The sequence below is a fragment of the Marmota monax genome, unplaced genomic scaffold, assembly GCF_021218885.2.
Source record: "Marmota monax isolate L192 unplaced genomic scaffold, Marmota_monax_Labrador192_F-V1.1 WCK01_AAM20220418_F8-fsc00014, whole genome shotgun sequence".
In the NCBI taxonomy this organism is placed as follows: domain Eukaryota; kingdom Metazoa; phylum Chordata; class Mammalia; order Rodentia; family Sciuridae; genus Marmota; species Marmota monax.
Window position 1 is genome coordinate 18490608 of NW_026695222.1, and position 26641 is coordinate 18517248.

The 26641-nt window shown below is 57.0% G+C and overlaps 1 protein-coding gene across 2 annotated transcripts in view; it reads right to left on the bottom strand.

Annotated features, from left to right (window-relative positions):
* Positions 1 to 7653: 7653 nt before the first annotated feature.
* Kiaa1755 (KIAA1755 ortholog) overlaps positions 7654 to 26641 on the bottom strand; it is a 36475-nt gene continuing 17487 nt past the window's right edge. For both annotated transcript variants that reach the window (XM_046433671.2, XM_046433670.2), the window contains exons 5-14: positions 24440 to 24563; positions 22059 to 22152; positions 21174 to 21260; positions 19486 to 19602; positions 17442 to 17540; positions 16444 to 16592; positions 13893 to 14031; positions 12605 to 12727; positions 11706 to 11927; positions 7654 to 8603 (exon numbers count right to left, since the gene is read on the bottom strand). In XM_046433671.2, coding sequence (XP_046289627.1) covers positions 7902 to 8603; positions 11706 to 11927; positions 12605 to 12727; positions 13893 to 14031; positions 16444 to 16592; positions 17442 to 17540; positions 19486 to 19602; positions 21174 to 21260; positions 22059 to 22152; positions 24440 to 24563 — 1856 coding nt within the window. In that variant the 3' untranslated portion in view covers positions 7654 to 7901. The remainder of the gene's footprint in view (positions 8604 to 11705; positions 11928 to 12604; positions 12728 to 13892; positions 14032 to 16443; positions 16593 to 17441; positions 17541 to 19485; positions 19603 to 21173; positions 21261 to 22058; positions 22153 to 24439; positions 24564 to 26641) is intronic.

The following is a 26641-nucleotide window of genomic DNA, read 5'->3' on the forward strand; positions in this document are numbered from 1 at the left end:
AACAATTCTTATACAATGTAAAATTGTTCTCTTTGGTTTCCATTTTTCTTGGGCAATGTGCCTTGTCAGAGATTGATTGTCTAGACATTAGTAGCCATTCTTTTATAGTGAACTAGGGTCATTTTGACCCCCTTCCCTTCTGCTTGCTTGCTGCCCTGCCAACCTGGAGAGTCCCGTGGGAAATACCAACGTACCCATTGCATTGTCTCGCTAACTGCTTCTGTACCTGCTTGCTTGCGGCTGCGTCAATTCGGATGTGGTTTTTGCCTTTAAATATCCTAAAATGCTCAGGCTTGGAGCTGTTCCTTGCAGAGACAGTTATGGGTCCTGTGGGGAGCAGTTGGCGGCCAGCTAAATAAAGACTCTTCAATTTGGACAAAACTGGGACTTGGTGTGTTTTCTGAGCGACCTGCCCCACAAACAGGGGGAGGTACCAGGGATTAAACTCAGGGGCACTCGACCACTGATGCACATCCCCAGCCCTATTTTGTAGGATCTCACTGAGTTGCTTGGTGTCTCGCTTTTGCTGAGGCTGGCTTTGAGCTTGTGATTTTCCTGCCTCAGCCTCCCAAGCTACTGGGATTATAGGCATGCACCACTGTGCTGGGCTAAAATAAAATATCTTGATTAAAAAATAGACAAAGAACTCAAGCAGACAATGTTCTAAAGAAGGTATAGAACTGGCCAACAAATACACGACACAATGTTCAACATCACTAATTGTTAAGGAAATGCAAATCAAAATCCCAGTGAGATACCACCTCTCACCTGCTTCCAACTTTTGACAATTATGAATAATTCTTCTGTAAATATGCATGTAGAAATTTTTAGGTGGACATCTATTTTCAATTCTCCTGGGTGTACACCCATGAGTAGAATTGCTGGGTCACATGGTAACTTGATGTATCACCCTTTGAAAAACTGCCAAATTATTTCCCCAAGTGGCTTTGCCATCTTGCAGTCCCACCAGCAGTGTGTGAGGGTTTCAGGTCTTCCACATCCTCACCAGGGGCTTGTTATTATTTAACTTTTCAGTTGTAGCCATCTCAGTGGCTGCAATACTATCTCATTGTAGATTTTTGTTTTGTTTTCTTCTATTTATTTGTGTGTGTGTGTTGCTGGGGATTGAACCTGGGGCCTTGCGCATGCTAGACAAGCGCTCTACCACTGGGAGTTACATCCCTGAGCCTTTTTATTTTTATTTTGAGGATATGCTAACTAAGTTGTCCAGGTTGACCTTGAACTTGTGACCCTCCTTCTTCAGCCTCCTATGTAGCTGGGATGACAGGCTTTGATTTGCATTTCCTCGAGGACTAATGACGGTAAGCAACTTTTCCCAGGCTGATTGGCTATTTGTGTATCTTCTTTGGAGAAATATTTATTCAAATCCTCTGGGATTTAAAGATTACTCTGGTTTAGCCTCGATACCTTTTTATGTATTCTTAATACAGAATAACATCTCCAATAGGCTCAGATCAGCAACTATTTTTGGAAGACTGCTCTCAGGCTCCTGGACTCTCACTTTGTGCCACACAATTTTGCAGACAGCCTGAAGTGTAACTCGGAGCTGTGAATTAGCCCTCGGAGGCCCCACGTGTCCCCTCCTGGCTCCCCTGGCATTCATCTCTTCAACAATCACCCACACCTCCACCCCATCTCCAGTTCTGCTTTGAGGGACTTGTCCTCAGAAAGACCTTGGGGTGGCGGAGGAGCTAAAGGGAGGCCAGTGCTGCTGGGAGTCAGGAAGCTCCAGACTGGGATGGGGCCAACCCTGGGCAGGGCCCCACAGACGGGCTTTGAGGCACACAGTGGGCTTTTTTTTTTTTTTAATGTGGAGGGCTAGGGGATGCTCTTGGGCAGTGTGAACAGACCCCTGTGGTTTCTGTGTGGGGAAGGGATGGAGGGGGCTGCTTGTGGCTCCTGGAAGACCATCAAGGATACAGTAGAGCTGTCTGGGGAGACTGGATGCAGGCTGCAATGAGGACGGGGAAGATGGAGGGGGTGCAGCAGAAGATCAGAGAGACGTGGACGTGGTGTTGATCCTTTCAGAGTCAGAAAACGCAAAAGCCAAAACTTTTCTATCCTGGGTACCCGGCTGGATGCTCAAGGCACAGGGAGGGAGGTAGGTTGGGAGGGTGGATGTTGGGAGTTGCAATTTGGGAGACAGAAGCTTAGCTATCTCCCAATCGGTATTCTAAAGGAGGTGGGAGCTTGTGTGTGATTTATTTAAAGTAATAACCATTCTTTGTGGGGAAGCATCTGTTGCAGGCGAGAACAGGTGCAGGGGCCACGTGACTGATAAAAGATAAAGAAAGGAATGTATATTCAGAAAAAAAATTTTCCATAAAACATGAGCCCCATAGCCTCCTGATGACACCCGGGGTCTCTGGGCACAGGGTAATTAGCTGTCCAGTGGCCTGCGGTCAGAAGAACCAGAGCTCACACCCTTGCCTGTGGCTGGAACGTTCTTTCTCCTTGGCCGCCCTGGCTCCATTTTGAAAGGCTCTTTTCATGGTAATTTTTCCCTTGTATTTTCATAGTGAACTTGGGCGATGGGGAGGTTCAAGGACAGGCTGTGGGTTTTCTATCCCGGGTACCTGGCTGGATGCTCAAGGCACAGAGAGGGAGGTAGGCTGGGAAGGTGGATGGGGAGATCCCTGGGCACAACATCGCCAGATTGACGCCTTGGGCTGGTCAACCCACCCGCTGAGGAAATAAAAACAAACCATTTTCCCTGCCCTCTTCCATAGCCACCCAGCCCAGAATACTCCTGTGTCTGAAACACAGGTGCTCCCACATACCAAGCCCCTCTCCAGTGGACGCCAACAGAGTGTCAGCTGGACCCTGTCCACCTGGGGTTAGAGTGACGTCCACAGGTCGAGGGCTTCATCCTGTAAGACTGCTCCCGCTCAGGAGCCAGTCACGAGCCCTGGGTGGTGACCTGTGTTTCTGACCAACCGGCTGCAAATCAGGGTTCCCACCTCCTCCTCCTCCTTGGATTCAATTATTTGCTAGGACAGTTCAGAGAACTCAGGGAAATGCTAACAGGTACTGGGCTACTATTGGGGATACTGCAAAGGATACGGGCTAACAGGCAGATGGGAGAGACGAGTAGGGCAAGGTGTGTGTGGAGGACGCAGGGCTCCCAGGCCCTCTCCGGGAGCCCCGCCTGCCAGCATCTCCACAGGGTCGGCCATCAGAAGCTCCCCAAGGAAGCCGGGTCCTGCTTGATCTGTCACTGACCATCGATGATCAGCTCAACTGTCAGACCCTGCCCCTGGGACTGGGGGCTTGGGGCTGAAAGTTCCCACCCTCTAATCATGCCTCAGTCTATCTGCCCCTATCCTGAAGCTGTCTAGGGGTCCCCAGCCACCAACCATCTCATTAGCATAAAGAAACCCATCTCACTCTGAGGATGTCAAGGGTTTTAGGAGCCCTGAGCCAGGCAGGAACCCGGGACAGAGACCAAATATAAACTTCTTACTCTATCACGATATCACACGCCCATTTCCTAGATGGGGCAAGTGAGGCCTGAGAAAGTTCACCTACCAAGAGTCCTCTACCAAGCCCCATGTGGCAGGGATGGGACCCCAGTCAGACACGTACTCTGAAGGGGTTCTTGGACTCCAGCCTCCCAGAGCTATTTTTCATCTGGGAGAGGGTGGGGTTTGGGGCCAGACGTGTTTGTCCTGGGCTGGAAGCCAGTTCACAGCCCCTGGAGAACAGAGCAGCTCTGTTTAACGAGGGCAGACTGTGCCTTGACCCCAGCCAGCTGTCCCGCCTGGGTCTACAGCGGGTAACTCGCGGGCAAGGGGGGTGGGGGCCTAGCTCAGAGGAGAGCTCAGCGCTGATCAGAAAGAGGTGTGGGCCTCAGGTTCCCCCTCGCAGCCCCTTTCCTGCCCGTGTGACCTCCGGCCAGTCACACCTCCCTCCAGGCTCTAGTCTTCTCAGCTGTAAAGTGGGAATGACCCAGAGAAGGACTCCACGCCCCTCGGAGTGGAGGGAAACATCAAATGAGGGAACAGATGGGTAGAAAGGTACTTCATAAACTGTAGAGTGCCTAGACTTCTGTCTGGTTCATCCCACCTCTGTCCCACGTCACGGCCCAGCAGACTTTCAAGCCTTTGCTCCTTCACAAGGCCACCCCCTCCCCTGGAAAGGAAAGTGGCCTGGGGTGGGGCTCAGGGGTCCAGATCTTACCACCCTGACCCAGCAGCTTCACAAACCCATCAGACAGAAGAGGAAAACCAAGGACCGCCATCTCCTCTGAGGCTGTTAAGCCTGGGTTCAAGGGAGGGCTCTCTGTTCCCAAGATGAGAGTGACCCCTAGCCATCTGAGACTCAGACCATGGCGGGGACTGACCACCAGGGACAGGCAGCAGCCTCCTGGGGCCTGGAGGGTAGAAGTGGCCCTGAGATCCCTGGCTCCCAGGCTTCCCGCTGCTTGCCGACCCCCCAGACTTGATAAAGGCTTCCCATCCCAGGGCATTTCAGGCATGTCTCCAGCAGACTTGGGGTCCCTCCTCTTCCCATCAGACGGGCTGCGAACTTTGCTGTAAAGTCCCCTGGGAGGACACTGTGGCCTCCGTTTCTGCAAAGCAGCCTCTCGGGAGCCGAGGTTCTGCTGACTCAGAGCTGCCTGGTCAATCCTGGGGGAATTTCCCATGGGTGGGGACCCTGTCTACTGTGTCCCCCAGTGAGAAGGTTTGAACCAAAGCTGATAAATTAGGCCCCTTTGACCTTGGAGAGACACTGGGGACTCAGGAAATGAACTCACGTGATTCAAGGAGGGAAACACTCCCTGGGAATCAGTAGAGGCCTTTAGTGGGGCCTCGGGAGAGACTTCCTCCTTGAGTTTCCAGGTAATGCAAGCAGAGGCTGTGGGGCTGGTGCCAAAGGGGAACACTAACACCCTCCAATGAGCAGGGGCTGTATCTGGGCATCTTTCTAAGGGAGTTCTGGGTGCTAACTTGATCAAGTCTCCGAGGCCTTATTATGCTCATTTTACAGCCGAGGAAGCCAAGGCTCAGAGAGTGTCTTGGGATGGAAACCCTTGATCAAGTCTGAGGGGTTGACAGGCAGGGGGCATCCTGGGAGCCAGGGATCTCAGGGCCACTTCTACCCTGTTGCTGGTGGCCCTAGGAGGTTGCTCCCTTTCCCTGGTGGTCAGTCCCCGCCATGATCTAAGTCTCAGATGGTTAAGGGTCACTCTCACCACCTGACCAAGGACACACAGCATGTGAGTGGTAGAGCCTCAGTGAGAAATTGGCCAGTCCAGAGCTCTGTCACTAACACTGTGCAACACTGCCTCATGTGCAACAGAAGGCCTGGACGCAAGTGCTGCCCGGAGGACTAAGCCCAGCCCTCCCAGGGCTCCTGGGAATGGGGCATTGGCTAGGCATGGTAGGATGGCAGAGGAGGCAAATCCATGACCACTGAGACCCAGCAATCAGCCTGGGGGTGGTCCAGGGCTTCAGTGTCTTCAGCTCTGTCCCTCCCTGTGACATGGGCAAGACACCTCCAAGCCACTCTGAATCTCAGTTTCCCCCTCAGGAAATGGTGAAATGAGTACCAGCTTCACAGAACTGTTGCAAAACATTCCACAAGCCCTGGAAATCTTTTTAAAGAGCTTAGCATAAAGCTAGGGCTAGTATTATTATTATTCATTATTTTAAAACATTGTTACTCATTCACATTTCATTTCTGCATCCCATTCTCCCCCAGGAACTGCTGTGAGTAGAAAGGTTTTGGGGGGATAGTTCTTTTTGGAGATGGGGCGGGGGATGAACAAGGTGAACTTGAGGACCCCTGTAGCCCTCCTCAGCTCTAGCAGCAGCTGCGGTCTCTCAGAAGTCAGTTTCCATCCCTGCACCCCAGGTTCCCTTGCTCCCTGCCCGTGGTCCCTGCTGGCTGGATGCTGTTGCTATGGCAACGGTGTTTTAAGCATCTTGGACTCCCCCTCTGAGGCATCAGGCATGGATGGGCTAATCGAATGCCTCATGCATCCTCGGGCCGTTCTGGATGCAACGTGAGGGAATGGGATGCAAGAATCAGAGCTGGCTGGGGGTGGGGGCTGGGCCTGAGTGCCCCCCCCCAGCCCCCCCGCTACAGTTTAACTGAATACCCTAGCATTTGTGTGTTCCAGCCCCCTCCCCAGTACAACCAGGTTGAGAGGAGGGACTTTTAAGAAGTGACCAGATTACAAGGGCTCTGTCCTCCTGGAGGGATTAGGGTCCAAGTGGCCTCCTTACAGCAGAGGGGTGAGTTCAGCCCCTTCCCTTACGCTGGTATGCTCTCACTGGGTGACATCCTCTGCCATGGAGGGGGCCCCTCCGTCTTGGACCTCGCAGTCTCCAGAACGATAGCAAATAAACTTCTATTGTTTATGAATCTCCGTCCCGCGGTCCTCTCTGATAGCAGCACAGCACAGTCTAAGCTCCTCCACGCCTCACTGAGTGACCCGGGAGTCAGAGGGGCAGACTGCAGCCACCACTCCAGCCACCCCTGGCCCTGAGAGTCTCATTTTAGTTGCTGGGGGCGGTATCTCCTAGGAAACCGCCTTTTGATCACCTCCACTCACAGTTCTGAAGCAGGCAGGCTCCAGACCACACCTGGAGAATCTTGAGTCTAATAGAAGATTCCTGAAGCCACCTGGGGCCTTCTGTGTGTGATTCTCTTTGCTGAGAGCCCCCCTGCTCCAGGCTACCTCTCCCCACTTCCACAGTCTCACTGAGGGAGGATGTGTGCTCCCACCCTCTTCCTGGGGTCAGGAAAATCCAGTTAGGCTGCCAGAAGGCCATTCTGATAACGCACTCGACTCGGAGAGGAGGGGAACACCCTCTGCCTAGTGATGCTCAGAGGAGGCACTAGGGGGCGCTACTCTGGCCCTGGGAAGGCTGTGCCACCTGCCACAGGCTCTACCTTGGATCAGATAAACCTCTTCCCCTGACACCCCCACCTGGTGGCTGGGTGAGGATGGTGCTCCCTTCTCTCCCCCAACCACAACGCCCATTCGCCCTGACCCCCTCCCACAGCACCTAATGCCACCAGGCAGGAGAGACTGTGCAGAAAGAGGCGTAAAGCAGGAGAAGGTGAGTCTGTGACTTGGTGGGACGGAGATCTATCTAGAGGACTGAAGCGAGTGTTCTCTCTGGAATGCAAGGACCGGGTTCTGGGGGGTTCCTTGAATTTGAGCAGGTGGCCCAGCCCCTCGGGGGAGCAGGAGATGGAGTGGGAAGCAGCTCTTCCCTTGCGGGCACATGAAGCCAGCATGGCCTGCAGTCCACCAATGCCAGTGCCTGGGAGTCGAGGGACACATACCCACCCCCTGTCCTCTAGGAGGTGGCTCTGGGGCAGGTTAGGTGTTCCACGCTGTCTTCCAGAGGTCCCCAGCAGCACTGAACTCTGGTAGCCCCCCTGGGGATTTGCTTGACTATACACCTTTGTGGGCCTCCCTATTCTCCCCCAGCGGTGCCTGGGATCACTCGCACACCCCAGTTCTTGTCTCAGGGAGACCCAGACAACAGGCCACTAGGGTTCTCCCCACAGGGAAGGCGTGTGCGGGTCCGTGATCTCCAGGTGGCCATTTGAGCTCCTACCCCTGAGGCCTTGGGAGGGTCTCGACCAACAGGGCCTTCCCGCTGACAGCAAGAGTCTGGGCCAATCGGTGCTTTATTGGGTCTGGACCGGGCTCCGGGGCTCGCTGTGCCGCACACGTGTTTGCACCAGGACTTCCTGGGTGCTGGGAGCAGGACCGCGTCCTCATCTTCCCGCTACAGGCAATGCGGGAAATCAGTGCTCCACCGCACAACTGGATGGGGTTCACCAGGGCTCCCCGCTCCTCCTCTCCCCGGGCCTCCCCCCGCCACCCCGAGAGCCTGGTGATTGACGGGGGCTCCCGGCTAGAGAGACGCCGGCGGGCTTGTCTGGGGTGAGTCCTCCAGGGATGTCTGTGAGTCTGTCCCCTCTGAGGAAAAGCTGCCTCCAGTGGGGCAGGGGACCCGGCTCTGCCTGGGGGACCGCTGCCAGGAGAAGAGGGTGGCCAGAAAACTCTCCGGGGCCGGCTCAGGGAGCTCGTGGGGGCCTTTGTCCTCGACGGCCTCTACAGCTCTGCCAGCCTCCTGGGGTGGAGGACCTGGCTGGGAACTTCTAGGCTGCTTCCCTCTGGTAACCCGAGGGGGCCAGGAGGACTTGGGCAAGTGCTGTACCCCCAGAGAGGCGTGTAGGGGCAGGTCCCCCCTCCCCTTGGAAGCGACTTCGCCATTCAGACCGGGGCCCTTGGTAGCTGTCCCTCTTAGTTCTGGGTGTGACAGGCAGGCAGCGGGAGCCCCTGGGCACAGGCAGGGGACCAGCGCCTTCTTCAGGAGGCCCTGGATCTCCTTGTGCCTTGCCTGGGCCTCTTCCCACGGGCCCTGGCCCAGGCCTGCCTGGCTCAGGGAGGCCACCTGCAGCCCCATGGCCGTGAGCCTCTCCGCCGAGAACTCGGATGCCAGTCGCTGTAGGTAGCGTTGGAGGCGGCGCTGGTCCGCAGGGCTGGCCCTCTGGGCCTTGCCCAGCCTGAGCTGGGTCACCAGGTCCTGACAGTCCATGTGGAACCAGGTCATCTGCGGGCAAGGGAGGGGTGGAGACCGCATGAGGACATGAGGGTGTGCCTCTCTGAGCCGGGGGCTCTAGGCTGAGTGTTGCTGGATTGGATTAATCAGTCCAGCGAATGCTAGGGCTTGCCCAGCTTGGAGGCCATTTTCCCCATGGACAATCACGACAATGGTTTCCCTTCCCCCTTTTCTCCCGAGCTATGCCCACTGCTACCTGGAAGCAGCCTCTAGTGCCCCTGGGTTCTTCAGACACCTTTTTATTTTGGTACCAGTGATTGCTACTGGTGCTTAGCCACTGAGCTACGGCCCCAGCCCTTTAAATTTTTATGTATGTACTTGTTTATTTTTTGAGACAGGGTCTCACTAAGTTGCTTAGGGTCTAAGTTGCTTAGGGTCTAAGTTGCTGAGGCTGGCCTCGAACTTGCAATCCTCCTGCCTCAGCCTCCTGAGTCACTGGGATTACAGGCGTGCGCCACCACCCCTGGCTCCTCAGCCACCCTCTAATAGACCTATGGGGCCAGCAGCACTGACTTCTCTTTAGGGCTCATTTTCTCCTGTAAAGTGGGAGCTGTGCCAGACAGCCATGAAGTCTTTTAAGAGCTGAAGATGTGGCTCCTCAGGGTGGATGGACTCCTGCAGGTGGTGCTGAGGGAGGAGTCTGGCTACTGTGTTTGAGTGCCGACTGTTTGCCAGGCTCTCTGGGTCTCTTGGAGGATCACACTGAATTGGACCAGCAACCCATTTTACAGAGAGGGAAACTGAGGCCCTCGAGCAGTGAAATGACTTGCCCTGAGTCTCAGAGCCAGCAGGGAGGAGCTGGGGTTCCACCTCCCTTCCTCCTGCCTCCCAGAGCGTCCTCCAAGCAGCTCGCTGGGCAGAAACAGACTGACCGAGCCTGGGTGGATGGTCAGGCCCCAGGGGCCTCCCTCCAGCTGGGTGCCTGCCCCCCATGGTTCTTCTGCCTGGCGCCTGGATTCCACCACAAAACGTCTGCAGGCTGCAAAGGAGCCTCCGTCCCCAGCAGCTCATGAGGAACCTAATCTCTCTCTCCATTAACTCGGAGCCGTCAGCGAGCCCCCGGGCTGCAGGGCTGGGAGGCGTTTCTCCACTGAGACCATCTTTCCCCAGATTAAGGGAACTTGTCTTCAGATAAATGGCTTCATTTTTGTGGCAGCCCATGGAGCTTATGGTCAGGAAAGGGCTGCATAAATCTCCCTTAGCGCCACCATCATGTTATTACCACTCAGTGCCAAAGATGCCCCACCTGGGGTCCAGCATGGCACCGGGCTGTCCTGTCTGTCTGGGTCTCGACATTCCCAGCCAACCTGGACAGACATGGACAGGGATTCAGAGACCATCTTGCCTGATCCCTTGCTGCACAGATGAAAATTCAGACCAGAGAGGGGCAGCGCCTGGCCAAGAACACACAGTGAGAGTCGTCGGAGGCAGGACTCCAATTTTGGCCTGCCACCACCCGGGATACAGTTCCTAGCCTGCCACAAGCCGGTTTCTCAGTCTTCCCCAGTCCGCCCTCCTCTCTGGCCTCCTCACTCATCTGCCTCCGCACCAGTGGGCTGCTTGGACCTGGTCCCAAAGAGAGCTCACCGCCCAGGGGAGCTGTGAGTGGTGGTGAGCGAGTGGTGAGAAGCAGGATTGTTTCCACAGTGAGTCCTTGAGGACATAAAGCAGGTGGCAGGAGAGAAAGGTGTTTGGTTGTGGGATGTCAGGACAGGCCTCAGAAAGAAGCGCCCATGGGTGCTGAGAGAGGAAGAACCAAGAGGAGCCAAGTCCCAGGAAGAGGTTTCCAGCCGCCAAGATAGCACGTGCAAAGGCCCAGGAGCCGGAGCAAGTTTGGTTGATCCAGGGGAGGCCCCTGGGCTGAAATCAGTGAGCAAGGATAGAAGCTTCCAGATGCTGGTGGCATTTAGGGCACGACTCCTAATGATGATGACAATCATGGTGCTAATAATGGTTCCAGACCCGAGCAGTCCTGTGCAGGGGTTACTTAGGTTTAATCTCATTCTTTCAGTACCCAGCAAGGCGGGCACTAGGGCCAGAGGGTCTGGGTTTGAATCTCAACTCTGCCCCTCTCCCAGCTGTGTGGCCCTGGGTGGGTTACTCCATCTGTCTGGTTCGTCATAGGTAAAATGGGTGTAATGCTAGTATTCGGTCCGTGTGACAATAAAACAAGATGTGAAACGACTAGTACAGAGCCTGACCTATACAGGCTACATAAGCATCAACCACCACTACCACCATCATCATCACCACCACCATCATCACCACCATCATCACTACCACCTCCATCATCATCACCACCACCATCATCATCAGGGCGTTGAGACTCAGGGCAGCCAGACTGCCATTGCGGTGACAAGGAACACATGTGTCCCTGACTCTGAGTCCCAGATTCTGCCTCTCCAGCCCCTGGGGGGCCTGTCCTCCTGGCATGAGCTCACACTGCCCTCTGAGGCATCCTGTGTGCTGGCCGGGTCAGCCTGACTGCGAGGCGGAGGGGTCAGGCTCTTCCCACACTGTCCCTAGTGACAAGTCCGCTGACCAGGGGCCAGCCTTGTGGGTCCCTGTCCTAGCTCTCCCAGGCTGCTGCCTGCTGCCCGTAGGCCTTGGTCTCCTGCTCAGAAACGTGAGAGGTTTGTCTACGTGGAGTTAGGAGGGTCCTCAAGTCAAACCCTGCTTGACACCGGGATTCCGGGTGGCCTTGGGCAGGTCACGTCCCTCTCTGGGCCTCGGTGTTCCTGTCTGTAAGATGGGTACAGCGTTGGCACCCCAGCTGGGGTGGGGACTAAGGGAGGTGTGGGAGGGGCTCACAGAGGGGTCTCCTAAGGACCTCGCCACCCCCTCCGCCATCGCCACGTCTGCCTGTGTCAGGGACTCCGATGCCACTGTCTCCTCTTCTTGGAGGAGGACACTGGGCGTGTCAGCAGCTGTCCAAATCCCAGCTCCTCCTCTGCCCGGGGCTCTGTCCCCTTCCCAGGACGATGGGAGGGAATCATGCCCAGAGCCTATTGCCAAGCCTAAGCCACCCTGTTCCGCCACCTGCCCAATCCCAAGGACAGGGGACACGGGCCTAGGCAGGGGCCACGGGGTCACCTTCTTGCAGAAGCGGTGCAGGTGAAGCAAGGTCTCGAGGTCCGTGCGCTGCCTCTCGGCCGCCATGTAGAAGTGGGTCAGCTTTGCCTGGAAGGCCCGCTGGGTGCGGGCAAAGGCCACCAGCTCTGGGGACTCTGTCCCTCCAGCCTCACCAGCTGCTCCAGCCGCCGCTCCCAGCTGGGCCGCCTGCTTGGACAGCTCCAGGCCTCGGCGGTACTGCGCCTGGGCAGGGAGACGGGATGTCCCCTGGGTTCCCACGTGGGGGCCTCCCCAGAAGCCAGTCGCCTCCCACTGCCCACAGCTGAGCCTGAGGCTGCTGAGCCTCGGTTTCCCATCGGTGGGGGGGGCGATGGCACCCGTCCCGCAGGGCCTGGCTCCTGGGGCGGGACAGGAGGAGCAGGGAGGACGCTGGACAGCCCCAGGTCTTAGCTTTGGCAGTTCAGTTCACTTCCTTCTGGAAAGTTCTCTGACCTCACACCCGGGTCAGAAGTGCCCGCATGCCCTCAGTGTCCCCAGTTCTCCCTGTTGGCTCCCCTGCCTGTCTCCCAGCCCCATCCGTCCTCCACGGGCTTGAGAGCTCCCTGCTGGGACAGGCCCCGGGCTCAGCTTGTCAACGGCACAGCTTGTTGGCCCTGCTCTCTGAGGCCGACAGCAGGTCAGGGCAAGACCCCGGAATCTGTATCTTAAGACCCCCTGGGATTCTAAGTATTCTTTGGGTGTGGTGGTCTGGGAGGGCCTCCCGGAGGAGGTGGCATCCAAGCTGACCCTTTGGGGGCTTGGATGTCACCTCTGTGAGTTTTCTTGCACTGTCCTGCCTCCACCTCTTGGCCCCACCAGGGCCACCCCCTCTAAGGCCCTATCCGCCCACGCCCGTCCTGCTCCGGGTTCTCCCAACGCACTGCAGCCTGAAGGAAGAAGTCCTCAAACTCCGCGTGGGCCCTCTCCACCGTCTGCAGGCCTCCGTCCTTAGGGGCAAGCGCTTGCAGGCACTGGCTGCCTTCCTGCTCCATCCAGTTGCTGACCTGGGGCAAGGACACAGGTTTGGACTTGAGGGGCTTCTAGGGAGACATCCCTCTGCCGGCTGCCTGGTTCCCTGGGAGGCCAAGGTCCTCCTGCACTGTCACCAGCCTGGTCTCAGCCCTCCTGATTCCGGGCAGGAGCCTGGGGGAGGCAGGGCATGAGGCCATGTTCTTCAAACATCTGAAGGGGACAGGACCCCCAAGCAGGGCCCTGGTGGGGAACTGGCCTGGCCAGCACCCTGCACATAGTAGGCCCTCAGTGCACACGGGGTGGGGATGACGTCACAGGGTGGCGAGTCTCGGCTTCGTCTAACCACTCACTGCTGCCCAGCCATAAAAGGGACAACCTCAGGGGTGATAAGCTCCTCGTCCCTGGGGGCCAGAAAAACGCTGGAGAAGCAGCCGCCAGGGGCAGGGGAGGGCCCACGGGCCGGCCATGAACTCCCTGGGCAAACGGAGCTCGTCACTGCCCGCTTCTGGCCTCAGCTGATCAATGGGAACAGGGTGGGCGTGGAGATTCAGAGGGGCCAAGGGTGCAGGGGGACTCTAGACCCCATGGGTGGAGGCTCCTCTCTTACTCTGGGGTGTCTTAAGAGCACATACTGACTCGCTCAGCCCCTGAAGCCCAGGGTGCCAGGCACTAATATCATCCCCAATTAAGAGGCGAGGACACAGAGGCCCCAATAGTGAGGTCATCCGTAGGCACCCGAGCCAGGCCATCTCTAGGGCAGTGGGCGCAGCCCCGGGCAGGAAGGGTGCACTGGTTCTAGGCACCGGCAGCCAGACCAAGTGGTGCTGTGCAGGTTCCCAAGTCAGACCCGTGTGCGACGTGGCGGGTGGCGCACCCCCAGCCTCAGTGTCCTCGCCTGTGCAGTGGGGAGGCCCTAGCTGACCTGGGGCAAGGACATAGGTTTGGACGTCCTCATCATGGGCAAGAGATGAAGTTAGAAAGTGATGAGGTACACAGAGGCTCTTGGCACACAGTTGGTGCTCAATAAGTGCAGCTCTTGCCATTATGTCTTTACCCTTTAAGAACTTATTAATTGCTATGTCATGTACCTTGCCCAAGGGACACCAGTCCTTGCTTCAGCACTAAGCGTCTGGCTGGGGTCGGCCTGGGGAGGGCAGCCTGGCAGAGCCCCACCTCCCAGCCAGCCTCCCTTTTCACCTGGAGGATGGCGGCTTCCAGGTGGCCCAGGCGGACGCGGAGCTCCAGCCTCCCCAGGAGATGGTTGGAGGCGGTGACCAGGACGTGAAGCTGCTCATCCACAAGGCCGTACAGGGCAGCAGCCTCCGCCAGGTGGCTCCTGGGAGGCAGAGGAAGGTAAGAGAAGCCCACGTGCCCTCCCACCCCATCCTGTGCTCCTGCCCGGCACAGGCCTGCCCCTAGCTCTGTGGCCCTCCTTGGGCTCCCAGCTGCTGGCCCACCGTGTGGCCATAGGCAGGTCCCTGCGTCTCTTTGGGCCTCAGCCTTGGAACCTAAGAGCTTCAGTGGGATCAGGAGGACTGGGGGACACAGCAGGAAATGAAAAGGCCCTCCTTCTTCCGGAGGAAGCCAGCTGAACAGACCTGGGTTCGAATCCCAGCCTTTTGATGGGACCTCGGGCAAACTTCTCCACCTTCCAGTGCCTCTGTTTTCCCATCTGTAAAGTGGGAATAGTAACAGAACCCACTTCACAGTGTGGCTGTGAGGACTCAATGGTAGAAAGCCTGGGTTCTCCATGCCAGCTACACCCCAGAGCCTGCCCCAGGAGCTTTGAGAAATCTCAAAGCCCACGTTGTACCCCAAGCCAATGAAGTTGGTTTCTGGGTGAAGCCGGAACATGGGGTGCTTTCTAAAGCTCCTCGGGACCTCTAGAGAGCCGCAGAGAGAACCATCCTCAGGCACATAAAGCTCGTGACAGGTATTGGCACCCGTGATGTGCCCCGGCATGGGGTGCATGGGGTGCATGGGCAGCCCCGGCACCTTCACAGAGGGGAACACAGGAGTCCAGAGAGGGCAGGGACTCTCATGGCATCTGAACTGAAAACAGGCCAGGGCTGCTTCTGCAAGGACTTTTTAAACATGGCCGAAGACCTGAAAGGAGGGCGGGATGGGGTTCCGGGCATGGCGACCCTGGATGTGGGAGGAATCTCAAATCCCAGCCGCTCCCCTCTGCCCTGGAGCATCTGTCCGTCTTTAGGAGGAAGGAGGAACACAGTAGAGAGCCTGCTTTGCAGGAGGGAGCTCTGCTTTGCGGGGCCCCACACCTGACTGCAGCCCCCCAGGTGGCCACCTTGCAGGCCGAGGGGTGACGGTGCTTAGGGGACTCTAAACGCCAACCCGGAGCCGCAGGAGGGAGGAGGCGGGGCTGCAGCGCCTCGCGCAGGGCCACAGCGCCCCCTGGTGGGGCTTCCCTCAGCCAGAGGTCTGCAGAGACCGAAGGTGGACAGGAGGGCCCAGCTGCAGAGGTGTGGCAGGTGCATGCTGGGAAAGACAGCGCCAGCCCCACTGGGCATTGCGAGGGGCAGGGAGGTGTCCCTACACCTGGCGCCAGGACCGACTGCTGCCAGCGCTCCCATCTGCCTAAACATGCCCTGAGTCCGTGGAAGCCACTCAATGCCATGAGATTCTGAGACCAGGCTGTGTTCAAGTCCTGGCCCCACCACCTCCCAGCTGTCTGACCTTGGGTTAGTTACTTAACCTCTCTGTGCCTCAGGCTCCTCGGCTGTCACAAGGATGTTACTGGGCTCTACCTCAGCAGTGGGAATTAAATGAGTTCATGTTCGTAATCCCTTAATGCTACCGAGGTGCTGGTTCAATAAACAAATTGTTCCTAAAAGCTTATGCAAACTTTTCACTTGACTTCAGCATATAAGTAGTTGTGTCCTAATGGAGAAAAACCTTCCAATTACTGAGCAATGTAATTACAGTTTGAATGTCCCTTCGCCTGGGACCAAAGTGTTTCAGATTCTTTTGAAACTTTCTATAATGTTTGCCTATACATTATGAGCTACCCTGGAGGAGGGGACCCGGGTCTAAACACGAAATTCACACCTTCCATGTTGCCGGAAGGCAATTTTATAAAACATTTTAAATAGTTTTGCCCATGAAGCAAAGTTTCATAATGTGGAATTTTCCACTTGTGCTCAAAATGCTTCAGATTTTGGCGCATTTTGGATTTATTTCTTTTTTTTTTGGATTTATTTCTGATGTTCAGATTAGGGAGGCCCCGTCTAAACTGGATGGACTTTTCCCCTCTCTGTAAACTGAAGAAAGCCGGTGCTTTCCTGGGGTGTCTGTCATTTATCCCAAGGCTCCCCCGAGACCCCTGACAGCCATGAGATTCTTGGGCCGTGTCGGGCAGCTGGCTGGGAGGGCAGGGCCCGTCCTGGCTTTGGGTCCCCAGGGGGCCATCTTTGGCTGCTAATTCACTTGGCTGAGCCTCGGTCACCATCCCCAGATGAGGCTGCTCTGGGCCTCACAGGGTTCTTGCCAGGAATAAATGAGATGGGCTTTGGAGGGGCTCAGCCCAATGTCTGGGCCAGAAAAGGGCTTGGTCCATGGGGGTGAGCAGAAACAGGGAGGCGAGGTCCCCCTGAGGGCCACGGAGGAAAGGGGGCCCATGACTGGGCCTCCGGCCAAACCAGACCCCTGGGAGGCCTGGTCCTGGGCTTCCATGGGCCCTGGCTCCTCTGAGTCCCAGGCTCGGGGAGGAGGAGGGCCTGGGCGTCTGTACCTGACATCAGGGTTGGAGTCCAGTCTGCTGGCCTCACGCTGCAGCCCGGCCAGGGTGGCTCCACCTTCCCGCTGCAGACCCAGCAGGCCCGGGTCCTTCAGCACCGCCTCCATCAGCTCCTTGGACTTGCTCAGGCACCTGGCAGCGTCCTGCCAGCAGAGGGAGGGGTCCTGAGGCTCCATCCCCACTCCCCCTCCACAGCCCCCGACCCCAGACCAAGCCTCACTTCCTTAGTGTGGCATCTGGGCTCCTCCACAAAGTCTCAGCCCCTCAAGCCACACCCCTCTCACCACCATGGCAACTCCCACCATCCTCCAAGCTCCCTCTCTCTTTGGGACACCCATTCCAGCCTCTGCTGGTCCCCCTACAGCCAGTTCCCCAGAGCAGTTACAAGGATGGGAAAGTGCAGATGGTCATCCCCTATCAAAACTCCTGGGTGACTCTCTGTCTGCTCAAGATGGAGTCCCAGCCCAGTGTGTGGGTCCAGCCTGTGCTGGACCTACAAGATCCTCCAGAGCTTCTCTTCTCCTTCCCTTTGACTCACTCAGCTCCACAGTGACTCCAGCTTCCTGCACGCCCCAAACAGCACCCTGCCCCAGGGACTTTGCACCCGTTGGTTCTCTGCCTGGAGCAAGGTCTCCCTCCAAAGCAGACTCCTTGAATTTCAGGCCTCAACTCAAATGCACCTCTCAGAGAGGCCCTCCCTCCTCCGTCTGTTCTCGGTCTTCATGGTAGTTTGGCACAATTGGCAACTGCTGGTCTATTTCTTTGCTTATATTTGGAATGACCACCTCTGCCCCGCAGCATGAGCCCCACCAGGGCAGAGGGGAGTCTGCTGGCCCCAGGCTGAGGCCCCAGTGTGCGACACATCACGGGAGCCCAGCAAACACTCATAGAGTGAATGAACAAGACAGGGACCATGACGCCCTCCCTCTGTCCCCTTCACTGAGCCCGGGGTCCGTGAGTCTGGGGGTGGTGAAGCTCCGCTCCAGGCTCACCTGCACCCCCCCAGGGGGGTCCCCCTTCTCCAACGCCTCGATGGAAGCCCGTAGCAGAGCCGAGGCCTGGCGCAGGTCGGCAAGGAAAGGGTCCATCTTCTGCAGGACAGAGTCCAGGGCGGGCTGTCAGCCTGGGCCAGGCGGGAGGACGTCCCCCGCCACCCAGGAGGACCCGGGGGCATTAGGCAGCAGTTCCCAAGCTTCAGATGCCTCAGAATCATCTGGAAGGATAGTGAAATGGACTTCCAGGACCCGTGCTGAGCTTCCTGCTGAGGTCCCCTCGGGCAGAGCAGGAGAGTGCCTTGTAGACAGTCCCCAGGCCACATTACTGCTGCTGGCCTGGGAGCTGGGGGGACACTTTGGGAACCACTGGTATTGGGAATGAGAGAGGGAGGAGAAAGAAGAAAAGAAAGAGACGCTCCCAGAGCCTTGTGAGGAGGGGGAGACAGGAAGTAAGAGGACAGGATCAGGGGGACATCCTTGGCTTGGTCCCACTTCAGCCCAGCTCTGCCACTCCTAGCTGTGAGACCTTGGGCAAGTTACTTAACCTCTCTGGGCCTTCTCTTCCTCCTCTGTTGAAATGAGGGCCACAGGAGTTCCTGCTTTGTAGGGTCGAGTGAGGATTGGATGGACTCACTTGGGAAGCCACTTAGAATAGAGCCTACTGGACATCGTCATCGATGTTGGATTCTGGGTCTCCGGGTCAGATTCATTTAAAGGAAAGTTCTGACTGCTGAAGTACAAATTCAAAAGCCCCCGGAGAAGGGAACTGGGAACCTGGGGATGAGTAGGAAAGGAGATTCCTCGGCACATGTCACCTGAAATCGGAATGTACAGTCACTGTTGGGGATCTGTGGGGGAGTCCAGGACCCCGTGGACAGCAAGCTCCACAGGTAGGAGTCCTTATGTAAGGTGGCATGGTGGTGGCACATAATCTGTGCACATTCTTCTGTGTGCTTAAATCACCCGACGTCACCTAGGATCTCTGCCACGCTGGAACCCTCTGTAAACAGCTGTTTCGCAGCGCGGTTTAGGGAGTAATGACAAGGAAACAGCCTGTGTGTGTTCACTGCAGGGACAATGTTTTCCCCCAGTATGTTCATTCCACAGCTGGCCAAGCCCAAGGTGGGGACTCCAGGGTGTGCGGGGCCACCCACTGCCCGCTCCAAACCAGACGTGATTTTGAAGAGGCTGCCTCCTGAACAAACAGAAACCGCTGGGAGAGAGGGTGACCTGACCCCAGGGAGACTCAACAATGTCTGGGGACACTTTTGAGTGCCATTAATTGTAGGGAGAGGCCACACACACCGCAGGGCCACTAAACACACCAGAGTACACAGGGCAGCTCCCAACAGAGAGGAACGGCGGCCGGGTGGGAACAGGCTAAGGTGGAGCGGCACTAGGTGGGAGGGCCCTGGGCAGTGGCAGGGTTTGTGGGCAGTGGCTTCTCCATGTTCTGAGCGGAGGATCGGGGCTGTCCTGGGGAACCCCTCCCGGTGTGTCCTCAGGTGTTAAATTGGGCAGAAATGCCCCCTCACAGGGGTGTGCTGGGAGGGATCGTGGCTTGCAGGAAGGAGCCGAGCACTGGCCGTTCCCTTATTTCCTACCCCATATAGGAGGGAGCTCCTCCGCCTCCCCCACAGACCTGCAGTTCCCTGAGTTGTGTAGGTCTGCAGAACAGACACCTGTCATTTGTTTTCAGCTAACACATAGCTCTCAGCATGTGACAGACACTTGCCTAAGCCCTTTACTTATATTAATCCAGTTCACACAAAAACCCCATGAAGAGGTACTATTGTTTCCCCTTGCATTTTTGCTGATGGAAACCAAAGCTCAGAGAAGGTGAGTAACCTACCCAAAGTCAAACAGCCAGAGCTGAATCAGAACTCAGGCAAGCTGGCCCTGCTGAGCCCTTACTCATTCCACTCTCCATCTTCAAGGTAAACATCCGTTTGAACCTGACAGGGTTGGTGGCTCCGTGGGGCAGGATTGTGAAGGAGAGAAGAGAAGGAGGGACAGGGCTAAAGGCTGTAATGGTAGACACCTGGAAGAATTGCACCCACTCGCTGTGACAGTAGGGGAGGGGGCCTTCCAGGGCAGCTGGCAGCTGACTGGGGTCCACGTGGTGGCTGAGGGCCTTCAATGAGGTCAGCACCTCCATCTGCAGACAGAAGAAGTGAGTCAGGAGGACCAGAGGGTTCACTGTGGGAACAGACTTTGAAAAGGTCCCACCTAGATCCCTGCCCCGGCACCAGTTCGTCTTCCAGAGGGAAAGTGCAGAGTTGCTCTCTGGGCACCCGATCTCTCTGGAAGCTCTGATCAATCACAATCCAGAACCAGACCCGGGTTAAGACAGCAGCTCCACAGCACTGGGACGGCCGGTCGCTGGCCTGTGCCTGAGGCAGACGTCGCTAATCAATCGCAGTGTTTGTTCCACCTGAGCTTGGCTCTTTCCCAGCTTTGGGGGGCAATCACACAAACTGATTGCAGCGGGTCCCGTGATGAGTCTTCCCTAGAATCCTTGCATTGTTCTCTAGTGACCTGCCAAGGCTGATGAGAAAGGCACCAAAGCCTAACAGTGTCCCCAAAGATCTGGGGAAGGGACAAGGTGACATTGAAGTTTCAGGCTTATCCTGGGGACAGCTCTAGATACCCAGGCTTGGGGTGGGGTGGAGTCTGCAGGGTTTGGGGCCCATCTTCCATCCCTGATCATCAAAGGGGGCTGTGGATCAGCAGCACCTTGGAGCACACTAGAGACGCAGGACCCCAGGCCCCACTCAGAGCCTAGGTTTTGACGAGATCCCTAAGAGATTTGTCCTGCCTGGGTCCCTGACCTGATACCAGGCCACTTCCCACAGGGTAGGCGGCTCCTCAGCGTCGGAGTTGTTGCTGAGAAACCAACCTCCACAATCCAGGCACACCCAGGGCTGAGGAGTACAGCCTCCAGCTCACACTGTGCCTCTACTGATCAGGAAGCAGGGGCCTTTTGAACCGTTTCTGAAGTGGGGCAGAGGCTGGGGTACAGTACTAATTAAAGGGAGCTCAGGGCTCTCCTGCCACGTTCCCAATCAACTCCAGCTGTATTCATTAGGGAAAGAAGCACAATCAGAGCCAGGCACAGTGGTGCACACCTGTCATCCCAGCGGCTCGGGAGGCTGAGGCAGGAGGATTGAGAGTTCAAAGCCAGCCTCAGCAACTTAGTGAGGCACTAAGCAACTCAGTGAGACCCTATTTCTAAATAAAATATTTAAAAGGGCTGAGGATGTGACTCAGTGGTTAAGTGCCCCTGGTACTTAACCCAGTACCAAAAAAAAAAAAACCCACAAGCAGAGCCGAGACAGCGTGGATGAGGCCCTGGGCCTCGGGTCAGGAGATGCTGCTCTGTCTGGTTTGCTGGGTGGCCGTCTGCCTGATCTCCCCGTCTGGAGACAAGGGATGGCCTGACTAGGCGAAACTTCAAGTAGGTTCCATGTCACGTGCGGCTCCCCGTCACGTGGCAGTGTCCACCAGGAGTTGCTGGGGTAGCCAGAGGGAATGATCCAGTGATGGTTGGGTGATGTCTGCCACAGAGGCAGCCTGGAGAGGGGCAGCCCCAGCCCTCGCCCTTCTTCCCCTACCCTAGATCATTTCAAGGCCTGACCTGTCCACTCTGCGATTCTCCATCTTCTCTACCCCCACTCAGCTCCAGCCCAACAACCCCCTCCTCAACTGCCCGAGCGGCTTCCTGCTCACCTGGACGTCAGGTAAGGCCTGCAGCTGGAGAGCATCCTCCTTCTCCCCCAGGAAGAGCAGGCGGCGGAACGGGGCCGGGGCCAGAGCCTGTCAATGAGAACTGCTTCAGGCTGCTCTGCCCGAGCCTCCCCTCAGCCTCCCATCCCTCTATGGCCTCTCCCGCCCTGGAAAGACAGGCAAATGCGTCCCATAGTGGCCAGGGTGGGAGTGACTGCGTGCTGCCTGGAGGGAGGAAGCACTCCAAGTGCAGAGAGCAGCAGGCCCAGGCTGCGTGCGCTGCAGGCTTCCTGGATGCCCTGCCCCACCCGCCTCAGTCGGCCCGTCTATGAAGGAGGGCTCAGACCTGAGCATGTGGCAAACCTCCACCGCCCCTGCTGCCCGGGGTCAGCTGGGACTCTCCTCCCTCCTGCCCGCTCTGGGATGAGGTTTTGGTACCCGAGGCTAGGCCCTGGGATTCTCTAATGGCTGGACGTCTGAACCAGAGAGACACAAGAAACTTGCTGGACTCTGGGGAAATAATCTCTCACTCTTTTCTGCTGGATGTAAGTGAGAGACCATGGGAACTTAGAGCTGCAGGGACCCTATGGCCGCCCGAGGGGGGTTGTCAGAGATGGCACCCTCCCAGGAGGACAGGGCCAGAGATGGGGAGAAGGGATGGTCTGGTGACAGTGTCGGAGCCCTTGTATGGAGACCTACCGAGCTGGACTGGACTCCTGGCTTGTCCAGCTACATGAACCAATGAAGTCCTTTTGACTTAAAGCTCATTAGCCCTGAGCTGTTAGCAGTCCCTGGTTCCAACCCTGAGCCTGCCGCATGCTCCAAGCATGTCAGAGGCCCCAGGTGACCCCAAGGCTGGCAGGGCTGGGGCACTCTGTCTGTATTCACCTGGGTGGCCTGCAGGGCGCTGACCAGATCAGGCTGTGGGGGCTGATTCCTGGCATCGACCACGACCACCAGCCCCTTGGCTTTATCTTCGGGCCTGTGGTTGGAAAACAGTATGATGTCTCGCTGGGCAGCCCTGGGGGCTCTCCAGGTGGCAAGACCAAATGGAAGGCCGCAGAAACTGGCTGTTGGGAGTCTTGACTCAGTGGTGAATGGCCTACCCTGCAGGGCCAAGCCCCAGGTCTCCCTGCTGGAAGCCCCCCCTTTCTCTTCCAGGAGAGCCCACTGCCTCTACCGCAGGCCCCCGCACTGGCCCATGCATCCTCTCCCAAGGCCCAATAGTCCTAAAGATAGTCACTTATAAAGTTGGAGTGGGTCACCTGAGGTGAAACCTCATTTAATTCAAGAATCCCACTCCCCCAGGGGTTGGCTTCTGGTTGGTGGAGGCCAATGAGTGACCCTATTTCTCTGGGCAGTGACTGGTCTAGATGGAGATCATGTGACATATCTCTGCCCAATGAGATGAGAGGGCAAATTCCCTGGGGCCTTTGGAGAAAGACATTCTCTCCTTTGAACAGTTCTTACAAAGAGCTGTGAGGCGGAGACTCAGACTGATACCTTTGCTCATCAGACCAGACGTTTTAAATTGCAATCGGTTCCCCATGGCCAACACACCCCTGGGCTGAGCTGACGGGGGCTACGCTCCATCGTTTACACCAGGACTTCCCAGACTGGCCCGAGTGTCCGCATTTGTTAAAATAAGGATTCCTCATCCCACCTCCTCCCCTGTCCCCCAAGACAGTTGGCAGCAGGTACAGGGTGGGTCTGGGTGATTGCAAGTGCCCTTGGTCACTCCGATGATCAGGAAGGTGATCATAACCCAACTGCCTCAACTCTTCCAATCATCCAACTCACAGACAAAACCAGAGGTGGCCCCGTGTGGGTGCTGAGCTGTGGCATTGCCTTTAGTATCTGGTGACCTAGACGCGTTCTTGTACCTCTCTGAGTCAGTTGAATAATAATGGTACCAGCTTGAGGGGGCCTCGTGGGGACAGATGAGGTCATTGATATCATGCACCCAGCGACTGTGCACCACAGGAGAGATGTAATTTTTTTTTTTTTTACAAAACTTTGCCATTGTTACTGTCCTAAAAGGGGAAACCGAGGCACAGGAGGCAAAGCAGTGGCCAGCAGGGAGAGTCTCTGGGAGGTGACACCAGGTCCCTGACCTCCCGTCCCACACCTTGCCCGTCTCTGGCTAGGCCCCTGCCGGAACAGTGACTCATTCCAGACCTGTCTCTGCCTGGAGCCTGGAGGCCCCTCGAGGACAGGGCCTGTTGGGAGACTCCTCAGGTCCCCAGCACCATCCAGCATAAAGCTGGGCCCTGAGCAGGTGTCTCACCAATGTTTGTTCAGAGCACAAATGGAAAGGCCAGCTGTGCAAGGGACCAAGAAGTCCCCAAGGCACAATTCCCTCCCCTGACACTGGGACCCCCCCTTGGTCCTCAGAACCCACTGGCCTTCTCCTTCTGTCAGGAGAGCCTCAGAGAGGAGAAGGTACTTCCCCAAGGTCACACAGCAAATCAGTGGGACACCAGGCCAGAGGAAGAAAAACCTCAGTGGCCAGCAGGTGGCAGTACTGACTCCCTGCATGAAAGAAGGTCCCCAAGGGTGCCCTGGGTCCCTCACCCTACCCCCCCCCGCAGTGAACCTTCAGGTGGGGTGGGGGGTCTGTGCACAGTCCCAAGGCTCTACTCTAAGGCTGCCCTGGCTGGGGGCTGGTCTCAGAGGGAAGGACATGGCTCTTCCCAGCCAGGCGGACATGGAGTCTGAGGACAGGGGGGTGGGGGGTAGCAGTGAGAGGAAGGGAGTTGGAGACCAGCCTGGACCCCCACCTCACTCACATTCATGCTTTAATTCTCTCCCTCCTCCCTCCCTCCCTCACCCACCCCTTCACATTTTCATCAGATATTTATCTTTCAGATGCCAGTTCAATTATCACCTCCTCAGGGAAACCTTTTCTGATTTGCTAATTGAAAGTAGCTCTCCAGGCCCCTCCCCCACACTATAACAGTGGTTCTCAAAGTGTGGTCCCTGGTGTGACCAGGTGACTGATCAGAAACGCAGCTCCCCAGGCCCCCCACCCCAGACCCACTGAATTGGAAACGGGAGGTGGGGCCCAGCAATCTGTTTTCACAGCCCATCAGGGGAGTCTGAGGCGAGGGGTTCTCAAGTTCAAACACCAGGGACCGTCAACGTCCCTCTGTTTCTACACCATGTTCTGGAAAGTCACCTGTCCATCCCTCCCCCCCTCCACCTTGGGAGTCTCCCCGTGGCGGGGTTGAGAGGGTGGAGGTGGAGCGGTCAGGCGGCCCGGCCCTTACCTGGGGATGCCGCACAGGTAGGAGAGCAGCTTGGTGACCTCGGAGCCCGAGCACCACGGTGCCTCCCAGGCTGCCTCTGCGGTCGACACCAGAAGCAGGGGCCGCCCCTTCCTGTCTCGACTGCCTGGAGGACAGAGGACACCCTTGAGCAGAGCCCTTGCCTGTGGGACCCCCTCTGTGGCCTCCATGCCGGTCCCCCTGCCTGGAGTGCCCTTTCTCTTCTCCTTCTGTGAGCTGTGAACCCCTCACCCATCAAAGACCCAGCCTAAAAGTCACTTCCTGAGAGCAGCCTTCTCTGAACCCCTCTCCACAGAGGAGGTGGCTGACTCCCCTGGGACCATCCTGCGGACAGGGGACCCTGGGAGGCAAAGCCTGTGGGGTGAGCTCTGGAGTCACAGGGACAGGGGCTCCCGTCCTGGCTTGGCATGGACTCTGCGTGTCCTGGGGCAAGTTCCTGCATCTCTCAGCCTCGGTTTCATCTGTTCCATGAGACAAATGAAACTCCGAGCTGATGAGGTTATTTTGAGGATCAAGTGAGACAGTTCCTGAGAGACTGTCGCACCAGGGATCCCCGAGAGGCAGCTGTGCTGTGAGCAGCGTCTCTGTCCCCTTCTCCAGCCAGGCTGTCAGCCTTGGGACCTTGGCAGGCTGTGTCCTGCCCGGGGATCTGGGCTGGGTGCCTCACTCTTCCTGTGGGGGTCATGAGGCCAATGAGGACACAGGGGGAGGGCACAGTGAAGAAAGAAATATCTGTTCAGTCACCACGTCCATGTGGCGCTGTGTCCTGTCAGTCCCAGCAAATTGATGCATGATGTCTCCCCTGTGGCCTCTGGCCCAGACTGGCTCCTCTGTCCCTGTTCCCTGCCCTCTATATAAGCGTGTCCCCCACCCTGGGTTCTCACAGCAAACACAGGCTTCTGTCACATCCTGCAGGGAGTACCCTGGGTCAAGCTCTCTGCTGCTTCCCGGTGCTCAGCACGACGCGGGCTCACACCCTCCAAGCCTGGGACCAGTGAAGGCAGGGTTAGCATAGTGCTTTCCAAATCCCGCGTGCCTGGGGCTCTTGCCAGAACTCAGACCGTCACTCAGCAGGTCTGACTCTGCATCTCCTCCAAGCTCCAAGGTGAGGCCCAGGTTGTTGGTCCCTGGGCCACACTTTGAGTAGCGAAGGGTCCGAGCACCCAGGATGTTCTGTCATGGAACACTGTGATTGAGACTAATTCATGTGACTTGTTTCCCATCAAACTCTGCCTGAAACAGGGCTCTGCACACAGCCAGTGCTGCCTGAGTTGAATAGAATGACAAGCAGCTGTCCCCGTGATTTGCTTTTGACTGGGCCAAGGAGACCTCTTTGCCCCAAATGTTGCCCTGGCCTGACAACTGGTGCCAGAAATGCCATCACGGTCACCTCAGAACCCTAGATTGAAGTTGTGATATCCACCCTGGGTTCTGCATCTCAGATGGAAATGGGAAGGGCAGGTTGGGACAGGGGTGGGCAGGGGGCTACCCACAGCCACCGGAAAACCTGTTGTACCTTTTGACAGCGTTCTGTGCCGAGGGTGGGGGAGAGATGGCAGATAATGGAATGAGCAAGCAACTTAGAACATTCACACGGGAAGCAAGGGTGAATGGATTCTTAAACAGAGCACCACGGGGCTGAAATGATGAAGACCAAAGGTCCAAGGCAGGTCTAGAGCACTGAGGTCTCAGGGCGAGGCCAAGATCAGGGACCCCTTCACTCTCTTTGGCATTAGGAATGAGAAGTCACCGGTGACCTGGACGAAACCTGCCTCGGCGTCGAGGTGGGGAAGGAATCCTGCGTAGAGTGAGTGGAGAGGAGAGAGGGTGCAGGGACAGGGAGCACGGCCACTCCTGCGTGGAGTTCCCATGTGAGAGAAAGAGGGGACAGTGACGATGTTGGGGCTTGAGGGGGTCCTGGTAACCGGGCAGGGCTCTGGGTATCCTGGTGCTGGTGGCAACGGAGGCGGGAGGGGGACCAGGTGAGGTGGTGGAAGGGTGTCTCAAGTAGGGAAAGAGGGGCAGTGCCCCGGGGGTGGGCCTCAGATAGGAACACAGAGGACAGTCCCCAGAGGTTTGCTGCGTCTGTGGCCTGGATGTGGTGGGCAGGTGACTATGGTAGCTCAGTGAGACCCGAAGGAAGGTCACCAGCTGAAAGTGCAGTTGGGTATGGGGGGGGGGCAC